Source organism: Pongo pygmaeus, chromosome 10 (assembly GCF_028885625.2).
Source record: "Pongo pygmaeus isolate AG05252 chromosome 10, NHGRI_mPonPyg2-v2.0_pri, whole genome shotgun sequence".
NCBI lineage: Eukaryota > Metazoa > Chordata > Mammalia > Primates > Hominidae > Pongo > Pongo pygmaeus.
Window position 1 is genome coordinate 100,173,185 of NC_072383.2, and position 19,324 is coordinate 100,192,508.

The following is a 19,324-nucleotide window of genomic DNA, read 5'->3' on the forward strand; positions in this document are numbered from 1 at the left end:
GTGAAGCCCCATCTCTACTAAAAATACGAAAATTAGCTGGGCATGGTGGCGTGCACCTGTAATCCCAGCTATTTGGGAAACTGAGGCAGGAGAATCGCTTGAACTCGGGAGGTGGAAGTTGCAGTGAGCTGAGATCACGCCACTGCACTCTAGCCTGGGTGACAGAGCGAGACTCTGTCTCCAAAAAAAAGACAGTAAGATTTGTTACCATTTCAAAATGAATTCTCACCAACTCAAAGGACTAATCATGGGAGATTTAAGGCATATATGTTCAAGAAAATTAATGAATGTACTTTTTAGTGAAATCTTTCTGCACTGTTCTACAACCCAGCTCTCTCTTAGTCTTAGTTTCTCATCTCCCTGATGATAAAATTATTTCTTATGTTGAATTCTTACATTCTAGACATTATAGATTCTAGCTATAGTTTAACATGTTTCTTGCTACACCTAAAATTTACTAATAAGGTTTTCATGGAGAATGAAGAATTTTTTTTCATATTAATGTAAGGAAGATGTACCTAAGCAAAACTGAACAGTTAAACACCGAATTCTTTGATCCTGCCAGAGTAGGTAGATACTTACCTGCCCAAAGAATAAATAAGGTTAGTTCTTACTTCTGTCCAGAGTCAGGGGAATAGAAGAAGGACCCCTTATGGATAGACCCCCTCACTTAAATTATACTGTAATTTTTGCAACATCAAGAAATAAATTTAAGGCCGAGTGTGGTGGCTCACATCTGTAATACCAGCACTTTGGGAGGCGGGCAGATCACTTGGGTGGGGCCAGGAGTTTGAGACAAGCCTGGACAATATGGTAAAAACCTGTCTGTCCTAAAAATGCAAAAATTAGCCAGAAATTGTGGCACACACTTGTGGTCCCAGCTACTTGGGAGGCTGAGGCATGAAAATCGCTTGAACCTGGGAGGAGGAGATTGCTGTGAGCCAAGATTTCACCACTGCACTCAGCCTGGGTGACAGACCGAGACTCTGTCTCCAAAAAAAAAGAAAAGAAAGAAAGAACTTTAAGAGCAGAGCTAGAAAAAGCCTTGTTTCCAATCATTGTTATCATTGTATTTCAGTAAGTTTACTGAAAGTTGCTCTAACCAAAGGGGCAACTTCCTGTAACAGCCTCCTACCTTAAAGGGTCATTCCCTTTAAACTAAGCACTCTTTTCCCACTAGCTAATCCTTTTTGAGTTTTGTTAAGTTGAAGGGAGTGTTGAGGCTGCTCTGTGTCCTTTGATCTGGCCTGGCTCCATTCTACTGGAAGGCAAAGGGTCTCAGAAGCCCCCATGGTAGGGTCTAGAAGAGTGATGCCTCCTGTAACAGAGGAAAGGGTCTTTTAAAATATCCTTATGAAACAAAATGTAGACTGGGAAAGAAAGTGACCTTGCAGTGACACCATGAATTCATCCTGTAGACCGTCCAGGTCCACCCCAAACTGTGAAGATTGAGGATGTCTGGGGAGAAAATGTCGCTCTCACATGGACTCCACCAAAGGATGATGGAAATGCTGCTATCACAGGCTATACCATCCAGAAGGCTGACAAGAAGAGCATGGTAAGGTCTGGCTTTCTCTGGTTCATCAGCAGCAAAAGGCACATTTCATCAGAGGTAAAGGAGGTGGCACAAGGGCCTCACTGGTGAGGAGCCAACTGGGGCTATGGAGAAGTGATGTGGCAGAGCAGAAAGGAAAAGACCTGTGGAGCCACAGAGCTGGACTTAAACCCCAGCATTGCTACTTAAGACCACGTGTATGAGGACCACACGTGACCACAATCACTTGAGCTCTTTGATCTCTATTTTCCTCATCTATATAATGGGGGCACAAATATCCCTTGCTTGATTATTACAAAGCTAAAATGATGTAAAGCAACTGATTCAATGTTCAGTAGAATTCAATAAACTCATTCATTCAACAAATATTTGCTCAAGACTTTGGCTCAGATTTACACCCATGCAACTCTTTCTCCTTGTGAAATAAATGTTGGATACTGTGCACTTATGTCTACAAAAGAGAAAAAAGACTGACACCAGTTAGAAAAGAAAGATTCTACAAGGTTACAGCATGTGCAAATGCGGAAAGGTCTGGAGGAGAAAAAGAGCTTAATGCAAGCTTGTCCAACCCGTGGCCCCCAGGCCGCATGCAACCCAGGACAGCTTTGAATGCAGCCCAACACATATTTGTAAACTTTCTTAAAATGTTATGGGTTTTTTAATGATTTTTTTTCAGCTCATCAGCTATCATCAGCATTAGTCTATTTTATGTGTGGCCCAAGACAATTCTTTTTCCAGGGAAGCCAAAAGATTGAAAAACCCTGGCTTAATGTGTTTAAAAAGCAACCTAGTTGGAGTATGACTTATTATAAACTTATTTTATAGATGAGGAAACTGAGGGTCACAGAGGATAAATGACTTGCTAAAGATCACCAGATTTTCTCACGCCTCAAATCCCAGCTACTTGGGAGGCTGAGGCAGAAGAATTGCTTGAACCTGGAAAGCGGAGCTTGTAGTGAGCTGAGATTGTGCCACTGTACTCTAGCCAGGATAACAGAGCAAGACTCCATCTCAAAAAGAAAAAACAACCAAAGTTAATAATATCAGCTGGGAGCAGTGGCTCATACCTGTAGTCCCAGCACTTTGGAAGGCTGAGGCAGGAGGATTGCTTGAGCCCAGGAGTTTGAGACCAGCCTGGACAACATAGGGAGACCTCCTCTCTATAAAAAATAAATTAGCTGGGTGTGGTAGCACGTGCCTGTAGTCCCAGTTACTCGGGAGGCTGAGGTGAAAGGGTCTATTGAGCCCGGGAGGTCAAGACTGTAGTAAGCCAAGATCGCATCACTGCACTCCAGCCTGGGTGACAGAGCGAGATCCTGTCTCAAAAAGAAAAAAATATATAATAATAATGTTAAGTAAATGTACTGGATATTACTAATGTTTCTCTAGTGATTTAGCTTCAGGTCTTTCTCATAATAAGTTGGCACTAAAATTCTGTAGCTATACTTTATTCTACAAAAGATAGCTAGAAAGACAAATAGGTAGGTAGACAGATAGATAAATAGATGACAGACACCTAAAGGTTATGAAAAAATATAAAGATAGTAGATGACATCTAGGGTATATGAATCTAATGTGTAAATGAAGATTAAATTACGTAGTCGATTGCAAATAAGTTGTAAAATATTAAACAAAATAAACATTGTTTCAACGCATTTTAACAACATATATTATTACACTCCATATAAAAATGAGTGGCCTTTTTTTCTTTTTGTTAATAAAGCATCCTTGTTATTTATCCCAATCTACAGTTAGAAAAATTGTATACTTTTAGGTGATTTTCCTCCAGTTATTATTATTTTTTTCTTTTAGGAATGGTTTACTGTCATTGAGCATTATCACCGAACCAGTGCCACCATTACTGAATTGGTCATAGGGAATGAATATTACTTCCGGGTCTTTTCTGAAAACATGTGCGGCCTCAGCGAGGATGCCACCATGACTAAAGAGAGTGCAGTGATTGCCAAGGATGGTGAGTTGGGAATGGACTGACATTTGAAAACCTTGGTTGACAGTGACTTGACAGAGAAGACTGGAAAAAGAAATGTGGTGAAAGGGAACAAAAAAATGGTAAATGTACGTTGTAAAATTATGATAATGGTGATCAAGTAAAATTTTAATTTTACAGGTAAAATTTAAGTGAAATTATATTATTATTGCATTTTTTACAAATAAAGGCTTTAATTAATTCCAGGTTCTAGGCAGTGGATCTATAAATGGCTAATACCCCAGACACAGGAAAAAGTAGACATTTTCTTCTAGAGTTTCTACTTTTATTCTTGGATACCTTCATTGTAGCTACACATGGGACCCACTCTATGATAAAAGGAGAAAGTAAATTCTATCCTTATCTTTTCATTTCATCATAAACCACTCTTCTTAAAACCTTCCTTGTGAATTTTCACATTAGAACAAATTTCTATTCAAAATACTCAGAAAGACACCAAAGTCTTCTCAATATCTGGTTCAGTTTCAGATGACCCCTCTGGCTTTCTATCCCACGTATGACTGGCTATATATACATTTGTACCCCTCAGAATGTTTGCCACATGGCATTTGCTCATCTTTGTCCATGTTTTTCTAAGTTCAGGGAAGTTTTAATCATGTGTAAAGTATGCCACCAATAATATATTGTCAGGCCAATTTACATAATTTGAACATATTTGTAATGCTTGTTTTTAAGGTAAAATCTACAAAAATCCAGTGTATGAAGACTTTGATTTCTCAGAGGCACCCATGTTTACTCAGCCTTTGGTTAACACCTATGCCATAGCTGGTTACAATGCCACCCTAAACTGCAGTGTGAGAGGAAATCCTAAGGTACTATGTTCTTCTATCACATCAGTTAAAGTCCCTGTCTTGTATTTGCTGTGTTATAATGTAAGTAACAATATAAACAAATCCAGCTGCTACTTGTGTCTTCCCAGGATGGGGGATTAGAGGGTGGTAGTGGTGGTAGATAATTAGGCACACTATTCAGATGTAGTAGTAAAAAATGCTTACATTTCTTTGCTAAGGGATTCCTTCTAAAGAAAAAGCAAACCACCTATTTAAGAAAGAACATCTCCTGTGTAAGGAGATGGAAGTATAATAATATTGTTTCACTTGAAAAATTAGGTGGAGATGGAAATATAATAATATTGTTTCACTTGGAAAATTAGGTGGTAATGTCAAGAATTCTGTGATAGGTTAAAGTAAACAATTACACAACACTGTCTGTGATAGGTTAAAGTAAACAACAATTACACTACACTGTCTGTGATAGGTTAAAGTAAACAACAATTACACTACACTGTAAGACAGAATATGAATGTGCTTTGATAAGGGTACAGTGTATTAAGAAGGGAGCTATCATATCCAGTTGAAGAGATTAGAAAGGTTTCAAGGTTTCTCGTTGGCATTTGAAAAGAACAACGAATTAATGAATATCACCCATAGAGATGTACATATCCCTGGGTGCAAGAGAGAAAGTACCCTAGAATTGGGAAAATTTATGAACTTTTTTTTTTCCTGTATATACCCTAATCAGAAATAGGGAAGTTGGCCGGGCACAGTGGCTCATGCCTGTAATCCCAACACTTTGGAGGCTGAGGCAGGCGTATCACTTGGTCAGGAGTTCGAGACCAGCCTGGGCAACATGGTCTCTACTAAAAATACAAAAATTAGCTGGACATGGTGGCACATGCCTGAGATCCCAGCTACTTGGGAGGCTGAGGCAGGAGAATTGCATAAACCTGGGAGGTGGAGGTTGCAGTGAGCTGAGATAGTGCCACTGCACTCTAGTCTGGGTGACAGAAGAAGACTCCGTCTCAAAAAAAAAAGGAAAGTCAAAGGAAGAAGCCAGACTAAGGATGAGAGAAAGGTGCTGAACTAATGTTTACTTGGAAATGATGTTGGTACATCCAAATGGGAATGATGAGGAAGCAGATGGAGAGGTTCACCCAGAGCCTAGGAGAAAGGCCAGGGCTGTTGCTCTTGTTTTGGGAGTCCCATACATAAAGATGCTACATTCTACCCCTTGCCAAAGCTTTAGAAAGGTGTGAGGCTCAGTGATCGCTCCCATTTGAAGGGTGGAAGGAAGAAGAAGACTGTGTGAAGGAGACAGTAAAGGTGCCATCTCTAGGTTCTGAGCAAGACAAAATAATAGAAGAGGTGGAAGAGAGAATGGAAAGGGTGCATATTTACAAAAGAAAGGAGAAGACAATATGAGAGTGAGGAGTCACTGATATCAAATGCAGTTCAGAGGTCAAGGAGAATGAAGTCATCTTCCTGGGCAATTGGGTCATTACTGATCTTGCATTATCTGATTGGAGTAGATCCATTGCCATGGGATGATGAATATAGACGTCAGAGGTAAGATTAAGTAACGAGGAGGCAGATACAGTTCATAAAGAATTAAAAAAGAGTATCAGGAAAAGGAAGTGAAGAAAATCAAATGGTCATGACACCTTATGGGGATTCTCTGAAAAAAATGCCCAGCAAATATGCACTCTCTGCAATGAGTTAACATCATGGACCTATGGCTGACATTGTTTTTTAATTTGAAAATATTTAATTGGCAAATAAAGGTCATATACATTCAAGCTGAACAATATGATGATTTGATATGTGTACACGTTGTGTAATGATTATCACAATCAAATTAATACATTTGTCAGCACCAATGCTGTACATTCGATGCCCAGAACTTGTTCATCCTGTAACTGAAAGTTTGCACCCGTGTAGATCAAATTGAAATGCAACTGAATCCATTTGAGAAGATTGCCCTAGAGTTACCTCTGAACACATCTGGCTTTCTTTGTTAGAACTGTTCATTTGCTTATTTGCCAAGCACTAAGTAGAGTTTAATGTGAGAAATAGTGTCAAGTAAAAGTCTATCCTTCTCAGATGCACTTTCTTTTTAAGCCATGCTTTAAAATCCTGTCACTGGCTTTGATGGTCTATTAATATGCCAATTACAGATATGTTTTGACCTAAGTGTCTTCAATTTGAACTTCAGCCTAAAATAACCTGGATGAAAAACAAAGTTGCTATTGTGGATGATCCAAGATACAGGATGTTCAGCAACCAGGGAGTCTGCACCCTGGAAATTCGTAAGCCCAGCCCCTATGATGGAGGCACTTACTGCTGCAAAGCAGTCAATGACCTTGGAACAGTGGAGATTGAATGCAAACTGGAGGTGAAAGGTATGACATCCAATATCTCATGTATAGACTAAAGTTAAAGAAAATCATTGAATTATTGTTCTTGATGCTTATTGTTCTTAATCCAAATTGCTTGCCAAATCGCTGCAGCGAGGGCGGGAGAGGGTGGTGAGGGCGAGAGAAGCAGGGAGGGAATTCAGGGAGAGAAGACATTTTTACATCCTGCATTCACTTCACTTTATTTGTGGAAGGCTACTTGATTATTTAAGTCAACTTATTTTTATCTTACGTGATTTGTGCTAACTAAGGGACTGTTAATTTCAGTGGAATGTTAGTGTGTGTACAGCATGGTAAGAATGAAAGGCGCTATCACTTTGGTGACATAATCCATCTATAAATAGAAGCCTAGTGTAAAAATCCATCTATTGAAATGACAGTTGAGGAATCTGCACTATTTTTAGTTTACTATTTTGTAAAGTTTATTATTTTCTGATATTTATAGAAATAGTTTTGCTAATTGTTTGATATTACACATATAGAATATAGCATATACATATTATAACAGGTTGCTTTTCAAATCTCTAACTAGAGAACTTCCATTTATAGGTATACATTTCATTTATACTAGTTTTCAAAGTGTAGCAACTAATGTAAACCAAGAAAACACATAAGGATTTATGTGGTTGAAAAACATAACCTGCCATCTTAATCAATTTTCAAATTAATCAACTGCCATTTTTATGCTGATATTTTTCTTTACAAGCAGAACCTACTTTAGGACACCATGAAAACCCCTTCAAAGAGTCACCATTATGAGATAATAGGTGACATGATCCTAATGTGTTTTCTCTCATTCTTAACTGTATTATATTGCCATTCTGTAATAACCAAAATCTTTCTTTTTCCAACCTCTCTATAATGAAGAAATTATAATCTAAAACTAGTAAATATCTATTTTAGAAAATCATAGTAAATGCTTGGGTATTTATGTTTTTTAAAAAGAGTCTTTTAGTCCTAAATCTAGTATAAATAATGATAGAGAAACTTCTTGAACAAAATTTTTTTTTTTTTTTTTGAGACAGGGTCTTGCTCTGCCACCCAGGCTGGAGTGCAAGGGTCACTGCGACCTCAGCTCACTGCGACCTCTGCCTCCTGGGTTCAAGCAATTCTCATGCCTCAGCCTTTTGAGTAGCTGGGATTACAGGCATGCACCACCACACCCAGCTTATTTTTGTATCTTCAGTGAAGATGGGTTTTCGCCATGTTGGCCAGGCTGGTCTCAAACTCCTGGCCTCAAGCAATCCATCTGCCTTGGCCTCTCAAAGTGCTGGGATTATAGGCGTGAGCCACTGCACCCAGCTGCTTTCCTCTTATAACTTTTTAAAGCTGTATTCTTTCTTTTACAATTCATAATTGAGTGAAAGGAAAAATATTTGATTTTTTTTCCTCATAAATATAAGGCATATAATAGTCTTAGAAAATTTCAAGCCTTACTATTGAGATAACCCTTACAAATTTAAACATTTTTAGCTGCTTTATTGGCTTTAAATGATTATTAAGGTCATAATTGCAAGTCATCTGGTTTCTAAACTGCTAGCCTTATTAGTTCCAAAGTATTGTTGATGCTTTTGTGTCAATATCCCCCCAAAAAACAAAAACTAAAAAAAAAGTACCACTTATTTATGCTTTGAAACTAGCTGAATGTTGTTAATGATATAAAATGATGCTTTAACAAATGGAACAATATTTGGGGCCCTCCTTAAAAGCGAATAGTATTATATATATACATGATATATTCTTTTTGGTGAAAATGTAGTAAATGGTACAGTAATTAAATTTGATAAAAAGAATAATGTATTCTAGTACATAAGTTCATAATAAAGTATCAACTGTGATATATTGATAAAAGCTTTTGGTCCTAAAAGTAAAGCTGAAATTGTTTATCATCAGATTGTTACTCTGATAATAGGTAACTTGAATCAAGTTAAGTTGTGAAAAAAGGTAAGAATGTCAACTGAGAATAAATAAATACTGGTACAAATATTCTGATTCTGCAGTGATATATCAAGGAGTAAATACCCCTGGACAACCAGTCTTCCTGGAGGGGCAGCAACAGGTTTAAAAAGTTTATATCCCACTGGATATTCTACTTTCCGTTCCATTCCTCTTACATGAAAATGCACCTTGCATGTAAAGCTTGACTTTCTCATTTGCTTTTAATTATACCCCTTAGCAGCTCATGGCATACAGTGTTTATGCCATGAACAAGGAAGGCCAAATTATTCAAGGATATTAAGTAATGTAGAAACTAAGTTTTGTCAGAAAGCTACATACCATACCACAAGTCTCCATGAATAAAGCCGGAAAGCTACATTTGAAGATGATCTCGTTTTATATAATAAGACTGTCAAAACTTGAGAATCAATATTTCTTTAATATTTTCATTTTTTAAATGTAGAAAGACTTTTTTAAAGATCGTTTACAGCATAGTTTCCTTACATTCATGATGCAATTCAGAGAACTGAACATTTCAAACATTTTTTTTTTAATGTTCTGAGCATTTTTTATGGAAAGAGGATACAAAAATAGATCCAATATTTACAGGCTGGGCGTGATGGCTCTCGCCTATAATCCCAGCATTTTGGGAGGCTGAGGTAGGTAGGTCGCTTGATCCCAGGAGTCCAAGATCAGATTGGGCAACATGGCAAACTCCCATCTCTACAAAAAGTACAAAACTTAGCCAGGTGTGGTGGCGCATCCCTGTAGTCCTAGCTACTTGGAGAGCTGAGGCAGGAGGATCACTTGAATCTGGAAGGTCAAGGAGGCTTCAGTGAGCCGAGATCTCCAGCTTAGGTGACAAAGTGAGACTCTGTCTCAAAAAAATAAAAAATAAAAATAATAAATTGGGAAACTTACATATTTAAAATATTCCCATTACAAATTCACCAGTAGAATATCTGTAACCCATCTATCTGTTGAAGATTTTGGACATTTTCATGGGGACTCAAATTATTTCACGTTTATGAACTTAAAAGGAAAGAAAATTCTAGGCTCTGTTACAAAATATATCAAGCAATAAATGAGTACTATCATATATATGTGATTCACCCCCATTTAGAATTGCAAATTAAGAGTTATTTGCAGCTGGGTATGCAACCTGATAAAAACCCTGATAATGTAGATCTATGCCTGAGTTTACAATATTTGTTTTGTGAGTTTCCAGAGATAATAACAGCTTTCAAAAGAGGAAAAAAGTAAGGTTCTTTCTTGAAAGCTTTGTAGATTGTATATAGAATAGCTTTGTAACATAAGGTTAAGTTTTGTGTCTATTTAGATCAGTAATATATATTCCATGCAGAATACAATATTATAGAATACACTAGTCTAATATTTGTACTTGATAATTTTGCCTTTTAGAATTTCAACATATATATATGTACACTAACACTTTGTCTATTGTCTATGTTTTTCTTTTGTTGAAAAACACGATATATATATGTTGTAGGGTTTTGGTTTTTGTATTTGTTTTAAGCTAATGGTTTGGAAGCTCTTACCATAGATATTCACTATACAATCAGATCGACTTTGCCACCTATTCAGGCAAAGTAGTTGTGCATATTAATAAATGTTTTACATATTAATGATCCTTTTGACGTGACTGGATCCCCACCCTTCATTTCATGTGCTTCTATTTTCCTACATCTTTTACATGACTAAGGATTAATGAAATCACCTCATCATAATCATGACCATAATTTCATCCAACAAGTACTCAACTTTGGTGTTAGCACTTTATTAATGCTTACGACTTCTCTCTCTCTCTCCCTCTTTCTCTTTTCCTTAGTCGTTGCACAATAAGGATTTTTGAATGTATAATATCATCTAAGGTAAGCTTTCATATGGTTTTGGCATATGAAGCTTATGACTGTCATAAGCCATACCAAGCCTGTGGAGTATGGCATGATTTTCATTATGTAATCCAATGAAAATAGACTTATTTTAAATCGCTAACTTTGTAGTTTTAATTTGTATTTCACTATCTTGAAATTAACAGCTAGTACTTATCCATCACAGCAGTCTCCCATTGACATGAAGCAAGTTGTTGAATGCAGTAGAGCATGAATGAAAGCATTTGATGTAGACAAAAATGGGTGATACCCAAGCATTCTGAATTATTTGCATCAAGGAATGGACATGTACCTAAGTGGCATCATTTCTATCAAAATGTGACTTGAATTGTTTTTTTAAAAAAAGGAGAATGACTTTCTCAAATTTGCATTAAAGAAGTTTTTAAGAATGTTCAAATGGCATGCTGCTTTGTCTGGACGTGAATTTATTAGCAAGTAGTAAAGCACTTCACTAAAGGACCATGAATTTTTGTGGTTTCATGGATTCTCTCTTGAAGGGTACTTTTATTTTTTTAATATAATTCAGAAACTCAGAAGGTAGGTATGAAATATTGGTAGGTGTTTCTCACACCTTCAGAAAGTATTGGACCAGTCTTATTATTATAATTTTAACAAAATATTTCCAATTTTTGTGCTTTTGACATGCATAAATGGCCAAAGTTAAAGGGAGTAGTTTTTATCTTTTCTAATGTGCTTGAATCGAAACTCTCTGTGCCTAATTAAAAAGAACATTAACAAACTGGAAGCAGATCTTCCCACTGATCCATAATGTGGTATGCATTTATTCTGCTGTTCAGTCAGAACATTTAAATCATCTATGAGGAATCACAAAACCTCTCAAAGAGCAATAAATACTTTGCAATCACTTGGGAATTTAAATGAAGATTGAACAATAGTAGGGGAAAAACTGCTATGGTTCTGCTGGGAACTTGCTTTTCCTTCTAGATGCCAAGTGCTTTAAATTCTAAATGTACTAAATCCAGGAGAAGATTTTCCAAGTAGAGACTGAATGAATCTTTGTAACTAATGGGAACATGATTAGTCACATTTCCAGGCAGCTAGTCAAGAAGTATTGTTTCAGCAATTTTTCAGGTAGATGGTTTTGATTTGTCTGTTTTCCTTTTGGTCCTCTCTAGGTGGGCTCTCCTTCTGCAGGCTCCTCTTGCAAGGCGTACCTCCAAACATAATTGATTCATATCTGCGAGACTTACACTCAAGCAATCCTGAGGAATACTGAGGGAGGGCCTGGCCACTGCCTCTCTGCACTCTGCTGCTTTGAAATCTGGTTGAAATGAGAAAAAGCATTTTCTGTTTTCCCACCAGGCCCCCAAGTGTGGTCTTTTTCTTTCCTCCTAATGTTGAAGAGAAAAAAAAAAAAAAGTTTGCTCAGATTGCTTAATTAAAAATTGCAAACAAAATCTCATTTGAAGTCAGCTCTTTGGTCATTATTATCTCTGCTCACTGTATTATACTTTACAAAAATGCAAGTCATAGAATAAGCAAAAGCAGTTATTTTTGTTTAAATAGTAGGCTATAAATGCTTTTTTTTCCTCTCAGAGTAAAAAACATAACACAATGCACCACGATTGGATCTTGAAAACTCATCTTTCTCTTGATCTAATAGATTTTTCTAACCAAAGCAGAGTTGTTGATTTCATACAGGCCTGCTTCACACCAGGATCTGTGCCCTTTTTTCTCATTTGAATGCAACAAAACATTTTTAAAAGTCTAACTTTCAAACAAATTTTCTCAGTAGAAGGGAAAATGAATTCAGTAAATGGTACAACGAATCTGAAGTGTTTGTGATGAAATGATACAATATTCATTCATGCATTTGGGGTTGTGTGCCGAGACACAGAACTGAGGCTAAAGGCTGGGAGCCAGCATGCCCCTGAACCCAGGTCTGCCCTCCCTGTGTCTTTAGCAAGGCATCTTGGCGAAATCTGCCAGAGCTTCTGCCAAAACAGCTAGTCATAGTGACAGAGGGCTGTTACAGACCACAGACCTATTACAGAGTTAGGGTTTGCTGATGGTATCCATTCAATTTGATGGAAACCTTTATAAAAAAATCTAGCAGCTGAGAAACATTTATACTCACCCATAATCTTTTCAGCAACTTTCTTTACTCTTCCTGATATAAAGTTTCAGTTAAGGGAGTAGAATCGAACTGTAAGGTACCACAGCATTACTGTTTATTCCTTACCTCCCCTCTGTTTTTCTTTTTGGTCTTTTGTTGCAGGAGCTAAATATATTGTGACTTGTTGGTGGGCCCATGGCTTCTTTGGATGACATTTTAAACATATCTGCTCTTTTTTCTTTCCAGATTTCAGCTGGGAAGTTCTATGGTGGTCATAGATCTGGGTTGATGTTGGGCTTGTAAAGGGAAGGGTGAATGATTCAGGTCGTTGCAGCACATTTGAGAACAAGAGAAAGTCTAGTTTATGTCCAAACTATGGTGGCTGTATATATCTCGGTTGAAATTGGTTGGTGATGTTGCCTTACTGGTTGTTAAGAACATTGGCTGTCACCCCTGCTCCTATGCTCCCAACAATTCCAGAATAATATTGTGTGCAATCCCTGTGTAAACACCAATTTTATTTTATTTTATTTTTATTTCTATAACCCATTGATTTTATATATATATATGTATTTTTTTTTATTATACTCTAAGCTCTAGGGTACATGTGCGCAACGTGCAGGTTTGTTACATATGTATACATGTGCCATGTTGGTGTGTGGCACCCATTAACTCATCATTTACCTTAGGTATATCTCCTAATGCTATCCCTCCCCCCTCCCCCCACCCACAACAGGCCCCAGTGTGTGATGTTCCCCTTCCTGTGTCCAAGTGTTCTCATTGTTCAATTCCCACCTATGAGTGAGAACATGCGGTGTTTGGTTTTTTGTCCTTGCAATAGTTTGCTGAGAATGATGGTTTCCAGCTTCATTCATGTCCCTACAAAGGACATGAACTTATCATTTTTTATGGTTGCATAGTATTCCATGGTGTATATGTGCCACATTTTCTTAATCCAGTCTATCATTGTTGGACATTTGGGTTGGTTCCAAGTCTTTGCTATTGTGAGTAGTGCTACAATAAACATATATGGTAAACACCAATTTTAATCAAGAAAGCTACGTGCACAGTATTGGCTAAGGTATTTTAACATAAAGGAAGTCTGGCTCATCTATAAAGACATGAAGACCTATGTCTATGTACAAACCAAAGAAACGACAACATGGCAAACCCAATCAACATGGTCCCTGCAGCCCAGCTGCTGGGTCTTAGCCATAGCGCAGCAGCTGAGCTGGCTGCTTAACTCAAATACTCACTGAGCAGTTTTGCCAAGACATTGGCCAAGCTAGTTAGGCTGCTTATACGTGTATGGTTTTACATAGCCTAAAAGAGACTGTAAAACCTCCCTGCTGAATTTTGGTTCCCCAGTTATGACTTAGGCTCTTTAATTATATTTTGTAGTAGATAATGTTACTTTTCTACATATAATCTTTCCTTACATTAAGGGTACACATACACTGCAAAGTTCTAATAAGGAAGAAAAAGTCTATTGTGAAACTGCAAAGAGCAAAAAATATCAGAAGCTGTCATTACTATTGGTTTTCCTATAATTTTGTTTAAATTTCACTCTATTAAAAAATTACGTGTCACAGGAATTTACCAAAAATTCTTTTGGGGAATTAAACATTCATTAAAAATTTTAGGCAGGGCACGGTGGCTCACGCCTGTAATCCCAGCACTTTTAGAGGCCGAGGTGGGCAGATCACTTGAGGCTGGGAGTTTGAGACCAGCCTATGCAGCATGGTGAAGCCTTGTCTCTACTAAAAATACAAAAATTAGCTGGGCGTGGTGGCACACACCTGTAGTCCCAGCTACTTGGGAAGCTGAGGCACAAGAATAGCTTGAACCTGGGAGGTGGAGGTTGCAGTGAGCAAAGATTGTACCACTGTACTCCAGCCTGGGCAACAAAGTGAGACCCTGTCTCAAAAAAAAAAATTTTTTTTAAGGCTCACGTTTATTTATTTACCTTAAAAGAAGGCTTAATGAATGTTCTCATCTAAATTAATATCAAAGTAGAAAAAAATTAATTCTAAGAGACATTGGAACAAGGTAATATGCCCTTAACCATTCATTTTTAGAGTCAATTCTGAAGCACTATTCAGCTCAACAAATGAGTTATTGAATGTCTGATATCTGCATGGCACTGTAATGGATTCAGCTTGCAACTTGATAAATAAGGTACTTCAGGCTGGGTGTGGTGGCTCATGTCTGTAATCCTGGCACTTTGGGAGACCAAGGCAGGCAGATCACTTGAGTGCAGGAATTCAAGGCTAGCCTGGGCAAGATAACAAAACCCCGTCTCTACAAAAAATTTTCCAGATGTGGTAGCACGCACCTGTAGTCCCAGCTACTCAGAAGGCTGATATATGAGAATCGCTTAAACCCAGGAGGTGGAGATTGCAGTGAGCTGAGATCGCACCACTGTACTCCCAGCCTGGACAACAGAGCCAGACCCTATCTCAAAAAAAAAAAAAAAAAAAAAAAAAAAAAGAGGTACTTCATGCCTTCAAGGAATTTATAATGTACAAGACTAGTATACAGAGGGGAACATATAAACAAGGCAGGATGCAGGTATAAGAGAGCACTATAACAATGCAGAAGCTGGATAGTGTGGTTTATGTATTCGTTATTATCAATGTGTGTATCATGCTAGGATGGAGAACAGGACTTACCATATTACTTCACTTTCCTAAATCAGACTAAATGTAACTCTGAGCTCTCCACTAGCTAGGGAGATTGAGAAATTCTCTGTCCTGTTTGGAGATTCAGATTCCAGAGTCAACAGGAATCTTTCTTGGTGCCCAGAAAATGGAGAGAAGGAAAGGCCTCTGGTCTTCAATCTACACTGGTGACTGCAGAGATGCCTGTCATTGTATTACACTTTATTAAAAAGTCACCCATAGAATAAGCAAAACCAGTTCTTTTAGTTTAATGGTCAAACCCAGTATGGTTCACTCAAGGACAGGTGACTCTGAAACATCCCTGACAAGCGTGGACCTGGGGTCTTTCAGTCTTCAAGGCTGTAACTTGGCTATTATATTAGGGTTCTTCAGAGGAACAACCAATAGGAGAGGAAGGAAAGAAGAGGGACAGAAGGAAGGAAAGGGGAAGGAATGGAAAGGAAAGGGAAAAGAGGAAAGAAAAAGAACGAAAAATCTAGAAAGAGATTAATTATAAGGTATTCGTCATGGAATTATGGAAGCTGAGACATCCCATGATTTGCTGCCCACAAAACCTAGGAAGGAAGGCTGGAGGTACAGTTGAAGGCCCGAGGGCCAGAGAGCTCAGAGTGGTGCCTCCACCCAAGCCTCCTAAGACCATGTGCGTCAGTCCCTCATTACTCAGCTGACCACCTGGGAGCTTCTTAGAAATGAAAACTCTCCGCCGGGCGCGGTGGCTCACCCCTGTAATCCCAGCACTTTGGGAGGCCGAGGCAGGCAGATCACCTGAGGTCAGAAGTTGGAGACCAGCCTGGCCAACATGGCGAAACCCCGTCTCTACTAAAAGTACAAAAATTAGCCGGGCGTGGTGGCGCGTGCCTGTAATCCCAGCTACTTGGGAGGCTGAGGCAGGAGAATCCCTTGAACGCGGGAGGCAGAGTTTGCAGTGAGCCGAGATCGCGCCACTGCACTCCAGCTTGAGCGGCAAGAGCGAGACTCCATCTGAAAAAAAAGAGAAATCAAAACTTTCTAGCCCTGCCCCAGATCCTTAAGTTCAGAATCTGCATTTTAACAGGATCCCCAGTGATTCGTGTGCTCGTTCATGTTGGAGAGCCCATGCTCCAGACTCTTTCTGTCTTGTTCCTTGCATGGCTATTATTTGGAGGCGTTCTCTCTAGGCTGTCCCAGAGGAAAAACATCCTGATAAATGTATCCCCTCCCCGGTATTGCTGATAATGACCTAGCCTAATGTCTAAATATAACTTCAAAAGCCCTAACTCAAAGGCTAACTCACTGTGGGATGTCTGGGTTCCTGAAAAACGAATTTTTGAGGAAGGATGTTCCCTCTAGTGCTTCTCAAACCATACCATAGAAAGCATTTTAGAGCAGTAGAAGATAAACTCAGAAAAAGATTATAAATAAAAAATGATTAAAGGATATAAACAAGAGCCAATGCTAAGAACTGTGTCTCTGAATGAAATCAGTTTTCTTAACCCTAAATTGCTTTTGCAATTTCAGATAAAGGGCACAATTATAACATCTTAGGGACTGTACTGTGAAATTTTGTTTTCTGATCTTGTCCAGGAAATTAAGCATTTTTAGAGAGGAGAGCAAAGGTTTTAGTCGATCTATTATTGAACACTGACTATCTACCCATGTATTTTGTAAAGTACCATAGTTCCCTAAAATTTAGACTTTAGAGTCTCAAAATACAAAACTATAAAATATAAAACCCAAGCAAGTAAAGCAAGTATTATACCATAAAACTATGCTTATCACAAATACCCAAGCCTGTGTAGCTAAAGCTCAGAATTCTAAACACTCACACAGATAGCCTGATGCCCTGATGATAAAATTCTACTGCAATGCAAGCCTAGCAAGGTGATTGATTGATTGATTGATTGATTGATTGAGACAGGGTCTCACTCTGTTGCCCATGCTGGAGTGCAGAGGCATGATCTGGGCTCACTGTATCCTCCGCCTCCCGGGTTCAAGCAATTCTCCTGCCTTAGCCTCCTGAGTAGCTGGGATTGCAGGTGCATGCCACCACACATGGCTAATTTTTGTATTTTTAGTAGCGACTGGACTTCACTGTTTTGGCCAGGCTAGTCTCAAACTCCTGGCCTCAAGTGATCTGCCTGCCTCAGCCTCCCAAAGTGCTGGGATTACAGGTGTGAGCCACTGCGCCCGGCCTCTAGCCAGGTGATTTCTTTCTTTTTTTTTTTTTTGGAATTTTCTTTTATTTTTTTTTTAAGTATTTATTGATCATTCTTGGGTATTTCTCGGGGAGGGGGATGTGGCAGGGTCATAGGATAATAGTGGAGAGAAGGTCAGCAGATAAACACATGAACAAAGGTCTCTGGTTTTCCTTGGCAGTGTTTGTGTCCCTGGGTACTTGAGATTAGGGAGTGGTGATGACTCTTAACGAGCATGCTGCCTTCAAGCATCTGTTTAACAAAGCCCATCTTGCACCGCCCTTAATCCATTTAACCCTGAGTTGACACAGCACATGTTTCAGAGAGCACAGGACTGGGGGCAAGGCCATAGATCAACAGCATCCCAAGGCAGAAGAATTTCTCCTAGTACAGAACAAAATGGAGTCTCCTATGCCTACTTCTTTCTACACAGACACAGTAACAATCTCACCTCTCTTTCTTTTCCCCAAATTTCCCCCTTTTCTTTTCAACAAAACCGCCGTCGTCATCATGGCTCGTTCTCAATGGTCGCTGTCTCTTCGGAGCTGTTGGGTACACCTCCCAGACGGGGCGGCCGGGCAGAGGCCCTCCTCGCATCCCAGACGATGGGTGGCTGGGCAGAGGCGCTCCTCACTTCCCAGATGGGGTGGCCGGGCAGAGGCACTCCTCGCTTCCCAGACGGGGCAGCCGGGCAGAGGTGCTCCTCACTTCCTCCCAGACAGGGTGGCGGCCGGGCAGAGGTGCTCCTCACTTCCTCCCAGACAGGGTGGCGGCCGGGCAGAGGTGCTCCTCACCTCCCAGACGGGGCGGCCGGGCAGAGGCGCTCCTCACTTCCCAGACGGGGCGGCCGGGCAGAGGCGCTCTTCACCTCCCAGACAGGGTGGTGGCGGGCAGAGGATCTCCTCACTTCCCAGACGGGGCGGCCGGACAGAGGCGCTCTTCACCTCCCAGACGGGGTGGCGGCGGGCGGAGGATCTCCTCACTTCCCAGACGGGGTGGCCGGGCATAGGTGCTCGTCACCTCCCAGACGATGGGCGGCCGGGCAGAGGCGCTCCTCATAGCCAGGTGATTTCTTATTGCAACCCACTCTTCCTTCCAAACCAATGAAAGTCCATGGGCTTCTAACTGGTTATTTCACACACAACAGTGCCTAATCTGCCTATATGACATGATTTAATATTTTGTGGAAAGTTGGCCTAGAGATTGAGGATGTTAAGGAAGATTTGAAATATGAGTGAAAGTTACACAAAATAACTAGTAGTAAAACCGAGAGCCTAAATCAAGATGTTCTTTCTCCTTTGGGAAAGGAATGAGATTTAGTTAAACCATCAAATAAACATCTATGCATCCTTATTGTGCTATGGAAATGTAAGATGTTACCATAGGAGGAGGCTGTGTGAAGGGTATACAAGGAATTCTTTGTACTATTTTTGCAACTTCCTGTGTGTCTGTAATCATTTTAATATATATATATTTTAAATTATGGATGTCTACTGGATGCCAGGCATTGAGGAGCACACTCAGTGCAGGCTTGGTCTGACACTCTATGACCTGGGCAGGGAGGCTGATCAATACACAAATAACTGAACAAAGTCTGCATTACAAGGTACAAAGTGCTCCGGTTGTGTGGGAGTAAAGAGGGATCAAACTGGAAGAGTCTGAGAGGTCATTTTAGAGAAGGCAGAATTTAAGTGTGGAATTTGAGTGATGGGCAGTGTGCTAGGAATAATAATGGATCGAGGGTACTCCCCAACAGGGAACAAATGAGAGTGGGTTTGGGGACAG

At 39.5% G+C, this 19,324-nt stretch overlaps 1 protein-coding gene across 11 annotated transcripts in view; it reads left to right on the top strand.

Moving 5' to 3' along the window:
• MYBPC1 (myosin binding protein C1) overlaps window positions 1-19,324 on the top strand; it is a 106,999-nt gene that overhangs the window by 84,060 nt on the left and 3,615 nt on the right. For 8 of the 11 annotated variants that reach the window (XM_063646632.1, XM_054445763.2, XM_063646634.1 and 5 more), the window contains 5 exons: window positions 1,419-1,558; window positions 3,368-3,527; window positions 4,239-4,375; window positions 6,555-6,741; window positions 11,744-11,960. In XM_063646632.1, the coding sequence (XP_063502702.1) occupies window positions 1,419-1,558; window positions 3,368-3,527; window positions 4,239-4,375; window positions 6,555-6,741; window positions 11,744-11,844 (725 nt within the window). In that variant the 3' untranslated portion in view covers window positions 11,845-11,960. Of the gene's footprint in view, window positions 1-1,418; window positions 1,559-3,367; window positions 3,528-4,238; window positions 4,376-6,554; window positions 6,742-8,756; window positions 8,816-10,543; window positions 10,587-11,743; window positions 11,961-19,324 lie in introns of those variants that run through there. The other 3 variants (XM_054445762.2, XM_063646636.1, XM_063646637.1) reach the window with 3 other exon arrangements.